Raw genomic sequence first — 13,093 nt, forward strand, 5'->3', positions numbered from 1 at the left:
TGGCTTTCCCATGTCTCTCATGGCTTTTGTTGTGCTGGTTCTAGCATTCTATACCTTTTAACATTAATTTTCCTTTTCCCTACCTCCTGATTAGTGATCAGAATGGTTTTGTATTCCTTTCTCTGTAGCTTTCCTGTTGCTTTTAGCTACTGCTTAATGTTGAAGAAATGTCTTCTTGTTAACTTCCCCTTATGCTTGGCCCTGGTTGGACAGTTAAAAGTAAACTACCAGTCTGCGAGCTTGTCAGTAGAAATCATTTTCAATTTAGCTGAGAAAACAGGCACAAACCATCTGATAGAGAATAATACTTGGGGAAATATTTACTTTTAGAGCTTTGCATATTCAGAAATCCTGGTATGACAAACATTTCTACTTGAATGGAATAAACACAGTTAGCAGAATAACTTAGAATAACCATCTACTTAGATGGTAGATGGTAACATTATAATTATTTGACCTTATAGTAACCCTTATTAGACTTAGAAATACAACGTCTAAGATCAGACAGGGACACTGATCACCGCTGTCTGGAGAAGGGCATCAGAGATGGTGACTTGAGACAACTCTCTTGGACATAACAAAGGCTAAAAAAGCCTACCCAAACTCTTCCAGTCTCTTCCCCTCAAAATAAACCAAGCAAAACCTGGAAAAAATCAACACAACTAAATCAAATCAGAGTTTAACCCTTCCCTGAACAAGGTCACAATGTCCATCTCCCTTACACCCATGAGGTGGGAATTTGCTAATAACTTTGCATGTTACTGAGATGGATTGCATTATCAGACAGCTAAATAAATCTACAGGAATTCCATATGAATATTATAAGTGTAGTATTCATATATTTTCTGTTCCTATGACAGTCTCCTATTTTATGGGGAAGCTTGTAGTGTTTCTGGATGAATACACTGGAATGAGACTTCTGAGATCTGAGTCTTTTTCCATGCTCTGCGTTGATTTGCTATTGTTAGTCTTTTTTCTTTTTTGTGACTCTGTTTCTCCATCTGTTAAAATGAGGATACTGATACCTCTCTTAGAGTCCTTTCAGACCTTTATAGAATAAATGCCAGGTGAGAAGGAATTATTTTTATTACATATAGCCTTTTCCCTTTGAAAACAAGCTATCTTTTATTTTCAGCCCTTTGTCTATAGATGTTTGGAGTTTTCTGATTCTTCACCATTCTTTTTGGTAATTTTCTTTCATCAATTTACAATTTATTAGAAGTGTCTGAGAGTCAGATACACCTTCCCGTGTAAACACATAGATTTTGAAATTCTCATGGAAAGCTTGTATGTATATGCTCTCACAGTCTGCATCTGGTAAGTTTTTCTTAGGCAATTTCTGATGTGCACAGACAAATATTCACAAACAGGTATCCTTTTTCCTTTTTAGAGTGTCAGTCAGCTACTGCTCTCCAACTCATGATCAAGCGCTGTCATGGGAAAAGAAGTTGCAGCATATATGCCAGCACCTATGAATTTGGAGATCCTTGTTACCCAGGCATCCGAAAGCATCTTAATGTCATCTACACCTGTGGTGAGCTGCAAAATTATTTTACTATAACTCTCATTGGCGTATGTGTTTGATGAACAGTGGTCTGTGAAGAACAGCAAGACTTGTAATCGTGCATAAAAGTTGAGCTTCCAGTTGGCTCATGGCGATTCTTATTTGGTCAACAAGGGAGAGCTCTGTGGATCATCTGAGTGGTTTAATTCTGTCTCTTTTTCTGCTCATTGGCTTGATAGAAAAAGGGGAAAACATGGAAATGGTATTTTGTTAAACCATTCAATACTGCTTCTTCAAGGCAGGAAAATCTGATGGTGGAATCAATCCACGCAGTGGATGCTTACATCCTGAATGTTAGCATCCTGCTGCTTCATTTGACTGCAGCAAAGTTGTCATTACGAGTAGGATCCTGATTACTTTGTTCTGTATTTCATTTTATACCGTAGAATAAGACAATCACCAATCCATACTCATCCATGGCGTTAGTAGAAAATCACTCCCAAAATCTAAAGGTAAACATTGCAACATTTTCCTAACAAAATACTGTTATTTGAAAAAAAGTTAACAGTTGAAGCTCTCATTTGGGAGCTGAAGTCATAGTGTTGAGCACACACTGTACTCCTACTTGACTAGTCATCTTATTTTGCAACAGAGAAAAAAATGTTCCTCTCTGAGCTCTGTGGTGTGAAAATGTCATCACTTCTTCCAGTGATGACATTTTGGTCATTTGTAGCTGATATATTTGAAAATATTTGCTTCAGGGTTTTGCTTATATAGTTGTTACTAGGATCAGCTCAGTCTCTCTCTGTTCCTTTCTACATCCACCTGAAAGAGGAAATCCTGATGCTATTTTGAATCTGATGAGCAGATGGTGGAGCATGTAGTAGAGCAGGTGCTGGCTGTGTCCTCAGACAGCGACAGGTCTGTGGGTCAATATCTGTGGGTAACTGCAGCACGCTGAGTCTGTCAGATAGTATTTGAGATGGAGTCACTGTAGCATTTTGTATAGTTGCTATAGCATGGTGGATGTACAGCACCTTGAAGAGCAGAGAGATTGATGCAGGAGTGTCAGGCTCTGAGCTCCTGTCTGGCTGTGGTTTCATTTGGCAGGAGTGAAGGTTGAAATTGTTTTTTGATCTTGGCTTCCTGGTTTTTATTTGAAATGATATAGCAAGAAGTAGCAAGGCTATACGTGCAAAGCCCTGCGAATTTTCTAGCCAGGAATGTGGTGTTTTTATATCACTTTTCTCATAAAGAGACTGCAGAGAAGCTTATCCTCATGGGGATTTGATAGAAATTAAGGCGATGCAGCAAAACAGGAGCTCCATAACTCAAAAATCCAGGGACAAATCAAAGAGAGCCCCAAGATGTATTTCCAAGAGGATATCTCCTTCAAAGGCCTCCGCAGCCTTATTCTGGCATTGTGGTCCTGGTCTCAAAGTCCACTACAAAAGGCATTAATGATCTCTTAATCTGACCTTAACTTTCCTAGTCAAAGCCTAACTGCATCAGGAAATGAGTCACGCCTGAGAGCACTAAACGGCATGTTTTGCTTTTTAGTGGGTGAAATCTGCCTCATCCTTTGAAGGTGGCCATGGCTCCCTTTCAAAACCATGATCTCAGACATGTCTCTGAGCTGGATTTTGTGATCATCAGACACACATTTCTCCCCTCAAACAGCAAAATCCTTCAAAATATGAAAACCAAATAAACAAGAAATCAAATTCCAATCCCATGTTCTTGTGCTGGACAGAAGTAAAACCTGTCATTCTTTTAAAAAGAGTGATAAAACCAAGAAATTAGATGTTCTTATGGTTTAGAGAACAATTGCAGTGTAGAAAACCTCCTGTGGGATATCTTTGTTTCAGGTTTCCATAAAGCTGCATGCATTACTGCTCCTGGTATGGTGTTCTCCTACTTTCACAAAACCTGTGGGAGTGAAAGGGGACAGGCTTTGACGGACAAATGTGACTGCACTTTCCTGTGACCTGTATCTACATACATATCACTGTTCCCCACCTTTTGCAGTTGGAAACACTTGATCCCTGGAGCACAGGATGTGGCTTTGCTGGTGTTCCCTGGAGAGCAGTGAAAGACGCAGGGTGACCCTGGCATAGATCGGGAAACGTGATCAAGTGTACAAAATGGGTTTCTCTGAGCATCACTTCAGCCTTTCTCATTGCTACTTCAAATGGGTGACTTTATCACTCTCTGAGATCAAGCAGAGCAGTCAGTCTGCTCTTCTCTGTCACTCCCCAGCTGCCAAGGTGGGGCAGAAGTGTCCTGCCATGGTTCTGCACTTTGGACCACATCACTGGTCTCACCTGTCACAAAAACTGCGATGTGTCCTTGATCATTGTTATTGACCCACTGTGCTGCATCAGAAGAGGCTGTGAGAGCAAGCATACTGGTGGATGTGGCAGCATGGGTAGGAGGGCCTTCACACAGACATTTCCCATGTGAGAAACTTCAGTAATTATGGGGACACGGCAGATGAACTCTGCTCTTGGTGCTAAAGCATGGGGAGGACTGGAAAGAGAAAAATATATCTTCTGCTGATAGCAATTCATGAAAAGAATCTGTTGAGGGAGTAATTTATGAGGTGACAAAAGGCAACATTAGTTGAAAACTCATGTGTTGTTACCAGAAATCGTGGCCCTTTTGCTGAGGTGGACTTTGTGACAGGCATTAACGCTGGTGTTGGCTGTGTAGAGCAATGACTAGTGAACAGCTAGTGAGGTGACTTATCTCTCAGCCCTGGCAGGAGAACATCTGCAAGAGCTTCTCAGGTCAGTACGTACAGACTGTTCTTCTCTGACTTGACAGCAGGAGATGAGCCCTGTCCTGGATCTTCAAGAGGTCAATGGATGAGGCAATAGCTTTACTTTCTTTAAGCCATGCTCAAATTTCTTGGAGGTTCATTCCTCCAGCCTCCATGTTTTATTGGACATAAATTGGACATTCCTGCCAGACATACACAATTTTGTTGATGTATCTGGTGTTAAGTAAACGTGTCATTTAACTTTGCCCAGCTGTATTTTTTTGAATAATTTTTTGTAATTATTCCAGCCAGTGGGAGTGTCTCAAGTCAGCGGTTCTCCATATCGTATTATATCCCTTTGCATCTTGCGTTAAACGCCTATTGGCATCACTTAGCTGGGAGGGAAATGCTACAAGTTACCACGTATGTACAAGGTGATTGAAACAAACAAGTAACTGGCAGCCCGATGCGATAGCGATCTCTCATGTGCATTAGAGTCCCATTAGCCCAGCCAAGGAGACAGATGAAAAATCCTCCAATGTAAAAACATTCCAAACCCAAACCTTGGCAGGAGCTGAAATACTAAATTTTGGCCCAAAGCCAGATTTAGCTAATGGGATGGTGTGGAAGGTGGGATTTTCCAGTATGTGGGTCCCGTTACTACATTAATAAATAGATTAATTATTTTTTTAAAGGAAAAGGCAAGTCAATTCTGGGAAATCACATAATGTGTGGTGGGGTTGTTTTCTGAGTGTGGCAGCTGTGACTATAGGGAGATATAAAAATTTTAGCTCTGCCTTTTCTTTAAAATACCCTGAAACTCTTAGAGGATAACAGCAAATAACAAAGTACTAATGCAACCGAGAAAAAGAGTGCAACAAAGACTTAACAGAAGTCTTTCTCCCTTTCTTTCTATTTCTCTCCCTGCCCACCCTCACCACCCCCCATCTCCTATCTCCCCGTCTCTGTCTTTCTTTGGTATAAAGCATTGTATCTGTAATATCTGCAGGTAACTTTTGTACTTACTGATAAAAGCTACTGTACTCCTGACCTTTTCCATTTTCTTAATTGCCCACTTATTACCTTCAAAGACTCTGTTCAGTTCTCTAGATCTCTTTCCTCTCTAGTATGCTGGACTTGTTTTTTTGGCCTCTACTGAAGTCTTAACTCAGCAATGTATTAAAACATTGTGTTGAGTTTTTTTCATGTGCCTAATGACACTTGGACTCAAGGAAGTGTTTAAGTGTGTGCTTTAAGACCCATACATAAATACTGTGAAAGTTAAATATTTTCTCAAATACTTCCCTGAGTGGGGATGAGGGGCTTGTCTGTGTGTAAAGAGAAACCTTATTCTTAGCACTGAAAGTCAAGAGAAGGGAAGCAATCCAGAGTGCCCACTTTCCTGACCGCCAAACCTGCCTCCCTGTGCAGTCCATGGAAGCTGTAAATGTAAACCCTCTGCTAAGTACCTGCTGTTCTTTAAATACAGACATTGGTGAGAAATGGCCTGATGAGAAAAAAAACCCACAGATGGGGATTGTGAATTTCTTTGTGTCTAGGCGTGTTTCAGTGGGTTGGCTATTGGTTCTGATAACTGGTGACTTTTTAGTGCCTTTGTTAGACATACATTGGACAAAATGGAGGAAGCGTGGCCTTGGATGTATTTTTGATGTGAATATCCATCGTGTGTTTAGATGTGTGTGTGCCTCCTGCTTGATTCATGCTCGATGGAAAGGAGTCATGGGGCTGAGAGCTAATGAACTGCCATGGTAACTCATAAATTGCTTGGAAAATCCTGCAGTTCTGCCACATTAATAATCTTCCCATCCTGCTTTATGAGGCAATAAGCTGAGTCCCAGAGGCCAAGCGCTTCACATCGCCATGAGAGAATTGGGCAGGTAAAGGATAAAGCATGAGCGCAGGGAGAGCAGCTACTGTTTTGTGGTGTCTGATGCTGCTGGGAGACCAGATGGGGTCAATGAGATGTGGGAGAGATGCTCTGGGGCAATGGGGGTGTGCTGACCTTTGCTTTCTCTGGGTACTTGGGAAAGCAGTCTGTCTTTCTCCAAACGTGTTTAAATAAATATTCTATCAAGTTGGACTAGAGGCAGGGTCTGTGTTAGACAAGAGAGCTCTGAGGTAGTTGCCCTCGTGATGAGGAGGGAGGCTGAAGAGCTGCACAAATTCTCTCCTGTCCTCTCAAAGGAACTGTGCTCTAGTCCATTAGCTCCTGCGCAGTAAATCTATCAATGCCTCAGGCGGGATGAGTGTAAAGGTCCTTTTTGCTCTTAAAATTTATGAATTCATGAATGTAGAAAATTTATTTTTATCACTGCAAAACCACTTTCTGTTGCTGTAAAAAGCAATGTCTAAAATCTGCAAAAAAAAATGAAAAGGAGACATTCCAGACTCCCAAGAAAAAACAAAAGCCTTTTACACCCTTTTGAAACAGGGCAATGCAGACAGGGTCTTGCTAGAGAAAGACAGACACAGAATGTATAATGCAGACTGCCTTTCTTCAAAAGTGGAAATAAAATTGATGTTTACAAACAAGTAAACATTTTAGGCACCCTAGCTCTAAGGATGTTAAACTGAATGTATAATGTTTGATAATGTCTGTTTAACTGTGATTCTTGTGTCATACTGTAAAGCAGAACTCACAAACATGTAGATTTAAAGCTCATGGCCACATAGTTTGACCTACCAAATAAATGAAGAACAGAATAATGATATAATTCCATTATATGGCTACTTTCAGTGTCAAGACACTGGGTTCAGAGATGGTTTGGGACATCTGTTCAAATCCTCTGTCTTATTTTCCTAAGATAATAGAAGTTTGTCCAGTAATCTTTGTATCAAGCCTATGCTTCTCTTCAAGCTATAGTGCATTTTTAAAAAAGCTATCCAGTCCTCGTGTAATGACTGCAATAATGAAAAATTCATGAAGTGGGCTTCATCTGACCCAGTGTAGACACATAAGCCATAGAGATTTATAGTGTAGATGTTCCCATCTGAGAAAAATTCCTTTTACAGGTAATGGAGAGAAACAGCTGCTTCTGAGGCACAAATTATCTCATCCTAAAATAGGTGCCTGAAAGAGATGAACTGCGTATTTGAAGTGACAGTTCTCCAGTACTAACTATAAGGGGAGCTTCTGCTGCTTAGCTGAGATATTGTTATTTACATGTAGGACCTCTACAATGCAGATATCTGCATCTGGTTAGATGGCTTTCAACGACCATGTTCTTATGCAAATGCTGCTTTTGGTCAAAATTATCACTGCCACATAATGATAATACCGGTGTTTTCTCCTTACATTTATTGGTTTCCACTCCCACTGTTTGACTGGATCCCCAATTACCATAGATTTATCCAGGTAAGAGATGAACATGATGCTTATTTAAGTTCTTAAGGGGGATTTCTTCCTCTGAACCTTGAGAAATTACCTGTAGCCAGACAGGAGTGTTAGTGCTGAAAAAGTTCTCAAATAGCAGCTTGGTGTCTTGCACCCCAGCTCAGGGTTATATCAGTCTCCAGACTTGGGTTTGGAGAAGGATTTTCCTGTTAATTGGATTTGCATGGGATTGAGGTCCACTTTCTACATTTCACCTTTATAAATTCCCTTGATGTTTCTAGGAGCTAGGATGGGGTTGATAGCTTTGCTGTCTTCTTTGACTGGCTTTCAGGTTTTTATTCTTTTGGTCTTTTGTTCTCAAGGTCAGATTTGTTGTAGACTGTCAGGGACTGGTATGGGAGAAGAGGCAGAGTAGGTTTTTGTTGGTGATGTAGCATCTGTTGCCTATTTCTGCAAGTGAATGGACTTGTTGAACCTCCTTCCAGTCTTTTACACATTTCCATACAGGGGAAGAAAAAGCAAGGATCTTGTTTCTCCTTTCAGAAACTTAGACCTCACTTTCAGAAATACTCATACTTCACAGAACATGTTAAAAAGCATGTAGCAGTGTGTAAAGACTGCACCATGATGGGTAAGCACAAAACCTAATGCTGACATTTTCCAACTTCTGAGGCTGTGACACTGTCATCTTTAGTGATGTTGTCTTAACAATTTTTGTGGATGCAGTTTCCCAGATCTTAGAGAGAAGCAAAGAAGGAAACCCCTCAGTCAGCAAGGCTCATATAATTCGGATTCATGGCACGGATCTGGTGGAGATCATGGATTACCTGAGGGCAAAGGCAAGGTGCCATCTCTTTTGCTGACCCATGCTAAAGTGAGTGGTGCACATGCTTTACTAACAGGCTTGGAGGTACCTGCTAATAACAGAGACTATAGTAACTCTGTCATCTTACATCAAGGAGGAACATGCTGTAGAGGCAAAGAACTGTTAAGTTTAAAGTTAGTGATCGCACAACAATGTGAAATGTGAGTGACATGTCCAGGAACAAATGTAGCTGGTAATTAGAAAAGGCACAAACAGACTGATTACTTTTAAGATGGAGCTTGGTAAATTAGGTAAGTGGAAGCTGTCATTGTGCTGCTTCTGTTTGTCTTTGTTTACCGTTCAACTCGCTGTAGCTTGATTTGAATCACACATCCAGAAGAGTCTGAACATGTCTGGCCTGGCTGGCCCAGACACAGCAACTCTTCATTAACAGGGCAGAATAAGCCTGTGTCTGACATAGGTTAGGGTAAATAAATATTCCAAGGAAGCAGAGCTCTGCATCTCAGGTGGAGGAGGAGCAGGTAATGCTGTCACCTCAAGGGGAAGGCTTTAAAGCCCTTTGATTCTTGCAGAGAAGAAATGGAGACCTGGAGATAAAAATCATTGCCTTGGGGATGGCGAGGAAGGAAGAATGGACTGGAGGAAGCAGAGAGGGAGTTCAAAGGACAACATTTAGGATGATCCTGAGCAGAATGAGCTGTAAGACAAGTGCCGCCTTACAATTAGGCAAGCTTTGCAAGCCTGCTGCTGTGGTCCTCCATCTCTGCCATTACTGGGAAACATATAGAGCTTCTACAATGGAAAAAAAGAAGAGTCCCATAAAGAGTTAGCTAAAGTCCTCTGCAACCCCTGATGCTCACTGTTCACAAGGTGTGTGCACCTGAGGCCTTTATTCCTTTTATCTCTATTTTTTTAAATTTTGTTTTAGTTGATAAGGACCATGGTCTAAAAGTCACAGGGGAGCATGTCAGGGGCTCACTGTGAGGTTCCTGTTGAGTGTAAGGGGCTGCTGCAGGTCATTTTTCTCAGGGTCCGTGCTGCTCCTGGCTAGGGGCTGAAGGAGTTACAGTCATGGCTGGATACAGGGAAGGGTGGTCAGACTGTTGTGGTGGAGGGGGTGATGGCAAGGATGGGAAGCAGGCAGGTGGGACTTTTCATTCTGGTATTATCCATATATTTTAGAAATTTAGAAATTTAAGAAATGTTTTCGGATGAACTCAGAGTTTCTATTGTAATAACTGTAATGCTAAACTGTAACGTAACCAAGATTTTATAGTGGCTTTCAAACCTTTGAGATTTCTAAACAGATCTGCTCATTGAATGATGTCCTCTGGCATTAAATATGCACATGTCCTTGGGGTTGAACAGCAATCTGCCAACTGGAGAACTGATTTCAGGTTGGGGGTGGACCTGGGGGTCTGCCTGGCTGCCCTGAGACCTCCCTGCTTCAATAGGGAAGACACAGCCTTGAAAACAGTTGTGATCCATCTGTGATTTCACCCTAGAAAAGCAGATCTACCTGAGAATGATTATGCAAGATGACATCTGAATAATTTATCTAAAGGAAATCTTTCAGGAAGTCTGCAGAGAGATAAGTGAAACAGAACTGAAGTTCCCTGGGTTATCTATATGGTGATTGTTTGCTGTAAGCATAACGCTGTCCAGACTTTTTTTTCTTTGACATACTGACTCCCTTAATGGTGTTCTTTTAAAAGTTCTGGCCATGAATAAGTGGTAGATATTTACCATTTTATTGTCACAGGCTATACTTTTTAACCTGTGAACCTCACTGAATAGCCTCATTAAATAGGGTTACTGTTGATTCTCCATGCCTGCCAAGACCTGCCCAGGTTTCAAATATAGTAATTAACAGTAATGTTGCCATGTATGAGTCGTCTTTACTGAGAAGGCGGTAGGCAGCCAGTCTGCCAGCCCCTTTCATGCAGGAGACTGCAGGCTATAGCCAGAGGAATGTCTCAGCAATGAATGGCTGACCCTTCATTCAGTGATCACCCTAACTCCTCCTAATTGAGGTTAATGCCAAAAGCATTGACACCTTGATGCTAACTCATTAGTGCCTGGAGGCTACTGGAGATTGCTGACAGCTCAGTGAAACACTCATTAGATTAAATTTAAAGGGAGTGTTTGACACTGTGACCAATTAAGATACATTTGCATGGATCACATATATATTTGCCATTCCTTTTTGAAAATATGTCAAGGCAGTGCCATTCCCTTTCACCGTTCGTAGAAGGATTCACAGCTGGTGTCTTTCTGCAAGCACATGCACATTTCTCTGCTGTGCACGTACCACTGCCCTGCTGTTTTCTAGCTGCCCTCTCTTCTCTTTCTCCACTTTAATGCGAAGCAAACAGGAAATTCTCTGGGATTTGGAAAATCCTTGTTCCTGACCATGAAAAGAGAACTGGAAGAGCAGGATGGAGAGGGGAAATAAATAGCAATTTTGTGAAAGCCACCAAAGATGCAAATATATATGACTTCTGTGATGGGGTCTCTTGGTGCAATTGGGGTTTGTGAGCTGCTGCTGAAATAGAATAAAAGTAAGAGCCACTTAGGGGGTCTGTAGCCCATTGATGAAAGGTACATGGGTATCAAATGTGTATTTAATTGCTGGGAAGTGCAATAATGATTTACCCAATGTTGCCATGCCTACAGGCCTCAGCAAGGACTGTCCTGTTGTGCAATGCACTCACTTATTAAGAAGCAGTCCCTGCTATGAGTAATTTAGTGGTTACATAGGCAGGGCCAGGCAGACTTTGGGAGAAAGTGTTAGTCTCATTTTACGCATGGAGACAACGTTTACACAAGGGTTTGTGTCATCGGAGCTGAACCTGAGATCTGTCAACATAATGCCTTACCTGTTTTGCTGGTTTTTAGCTGGGGTAGAGCTAATTTTCTTCATAGGAGCTGGTATGAGGCTAGGTTTTGAATTTGTGCTGAGATTAATGTTGTCAACACACTGATGTTTTAGTTGTTGCCAAGCAATGCTTACATTAAGCCAAGGACTTTTTCAGTTTCCTATACAGCCCCTCTCCTTCTGTAGAGAAGAGGCTGGGAGGAGACAAGGCCAGTACAGCTGACCCAAACTGGCCAAAGGGATGTTCTACACCATAGGATGTCATGCTCAGTATATAAACTGGAGGGAGTTGGCCAGGATGGGCGATTGCTGCTCGGGGACTGGCTGGGCATTGGTCAGAGGGTGGTGAGCAATTGCATTGTGCATCGCCTGTCTTCCTTGGGTTTTACTTCTCTCTCTGTTTTTTTTAATCTCCATTTTTGTATTATTAATATTATTATTATTATATTTAATTTCATTTTATTTTATTTAAATTATTAAACTGTTCTCATCTCAACCCATGAGTTTTACTTTTTTTCTATTCTCCTCCTCATCTCTGTGGCTGGGGGAGGAGTGAGAGAGCGGCTGTGTGGTGCTTAGTTACCAGCTGGGATTAAACCACGACACCTGTGCAAGCCTCCTCCCTACCTAGCGGCTTATCGATGTATATTCTGTGGTGACTTTGTTAGACGAGTACATCTATGCTTTGCTCTCCAGGTGGACTTTTCACCATGCAGTATTTCCTGCCTAATCCTTTCTTACATGAGATGAAAAGAAAGCAGCAGGATGTGGCAAGATAATTTCTATTTTTTTTCGTGTTTTGAACCTGAGCTGTGGCTCTCCGTGGCCAAAACAACTAGGCAGGGAGCTCCATAGCAGGCAGCCGTTAACACCCCCTGCCCTGCATGAACTAGGCAGGGAGGAGGATGCTTTGCCTTTGTCCAGCTGGCAACTAAACACCAGGCAGCCGCTCACTCACTCCCCTAGGTGGGATGGGGGAGCGGATCGGAAGGGTAAAAGTGAGAAAACTTGTGGGTTGAGGTAAAGACAGTTTAATAAGTAAAGTAAAAGCTGTGCACGCAAGCAAAGCAAACCAAGGAATTCATTCACTACTTCCCATGGGCAGGCAGGTGTTCAACCATCCCCAGAAAAGCAGGGCTTCATCAGGTGTAATCGTTACTTGGGAAGACAAACACCATCACTCTGAACATCCCCCCCTTCCTTTATATGCTGAGTATGATGTTATGTGGTATGGAATATCCCTTTGGCCAGTTGGGGTCAGCTCTCCTGGCTGTGTCCCCTCCCAACTTCTTGTGCAACCCCAGTTTACTCGCTGGTGGGGTGGTGTGAGAAGCAGAAAACGCCTTGACTCTGTGTAAGCACTGCTCAGCAATAACTAAAATATCTCTGCATTATCAACACTGTTTTCAGCACAAATCCAAAACACTGCCCCATACTAGGTACCATGAAGAAAATTAACTCTATCCCAGCCAAAACCAGCACAGACTTATATGACTTGTGTGATTTATAATGGCTGAATGATAGCCAACCTGGTTTCTTCAGCCATGTCCAGTCCAAGTTCTCAGCTGGGAGAGGCAAAGTGATGGTAGGGCGTAGAGGCTGATATTTACGTGTCTTCGCACTACCCAGGAACATGCCCAGCCCCATTTCATCCTTCAGTGCTATAAGAGAAGTCCAGAGAACCACTCTTTTCCCCCACTTTGAACATTTTGTTGCATTCCTGCTTGATCTCTGAGGCCCAAGCCGTGGATATTTTACCTTCTGGCTGT

General features: G+C 42.0%; 1 protein-coding gene across 1 annotated transcript in view; it reads left to right on the top strand.

Annotated features, from left to right (window-relative positions):
- The window catches only part of EVA1A (eva-1 homolog A, regulator of programmed cell death), a 218,113-nt gene that overhangs the window by 108,245 nt on the left and 96,775 nt on the right, over window positions 1-13,093 (top strand). Inside the window, exon 5 of the mRNA XM_068410978.1 lies at window positions 1,391-1,534. Coding sequence (XP_068267079.1) covers window positions 1,391-1,534 — 144 coding nt within the window. The remainder of the gene's footprint in view (window positions 1-1,390; window positions 1,535-13,093) is intronic.

The sequence above is a fragment of the Nyctibius grandis genome, chromosome 1, assembly GCF_013368605.1.
Source record: "Nyctibius grandis isolate bNycGra1 chromosome 1, bNycGra1.pri, whole genome shotgun sequence".
NCBI lineage: Eukaryota > Metazoa > Chordata > Aves > Nyctibiiformes > Nyctibiidae > Nyctibius > Nyctibius grandis.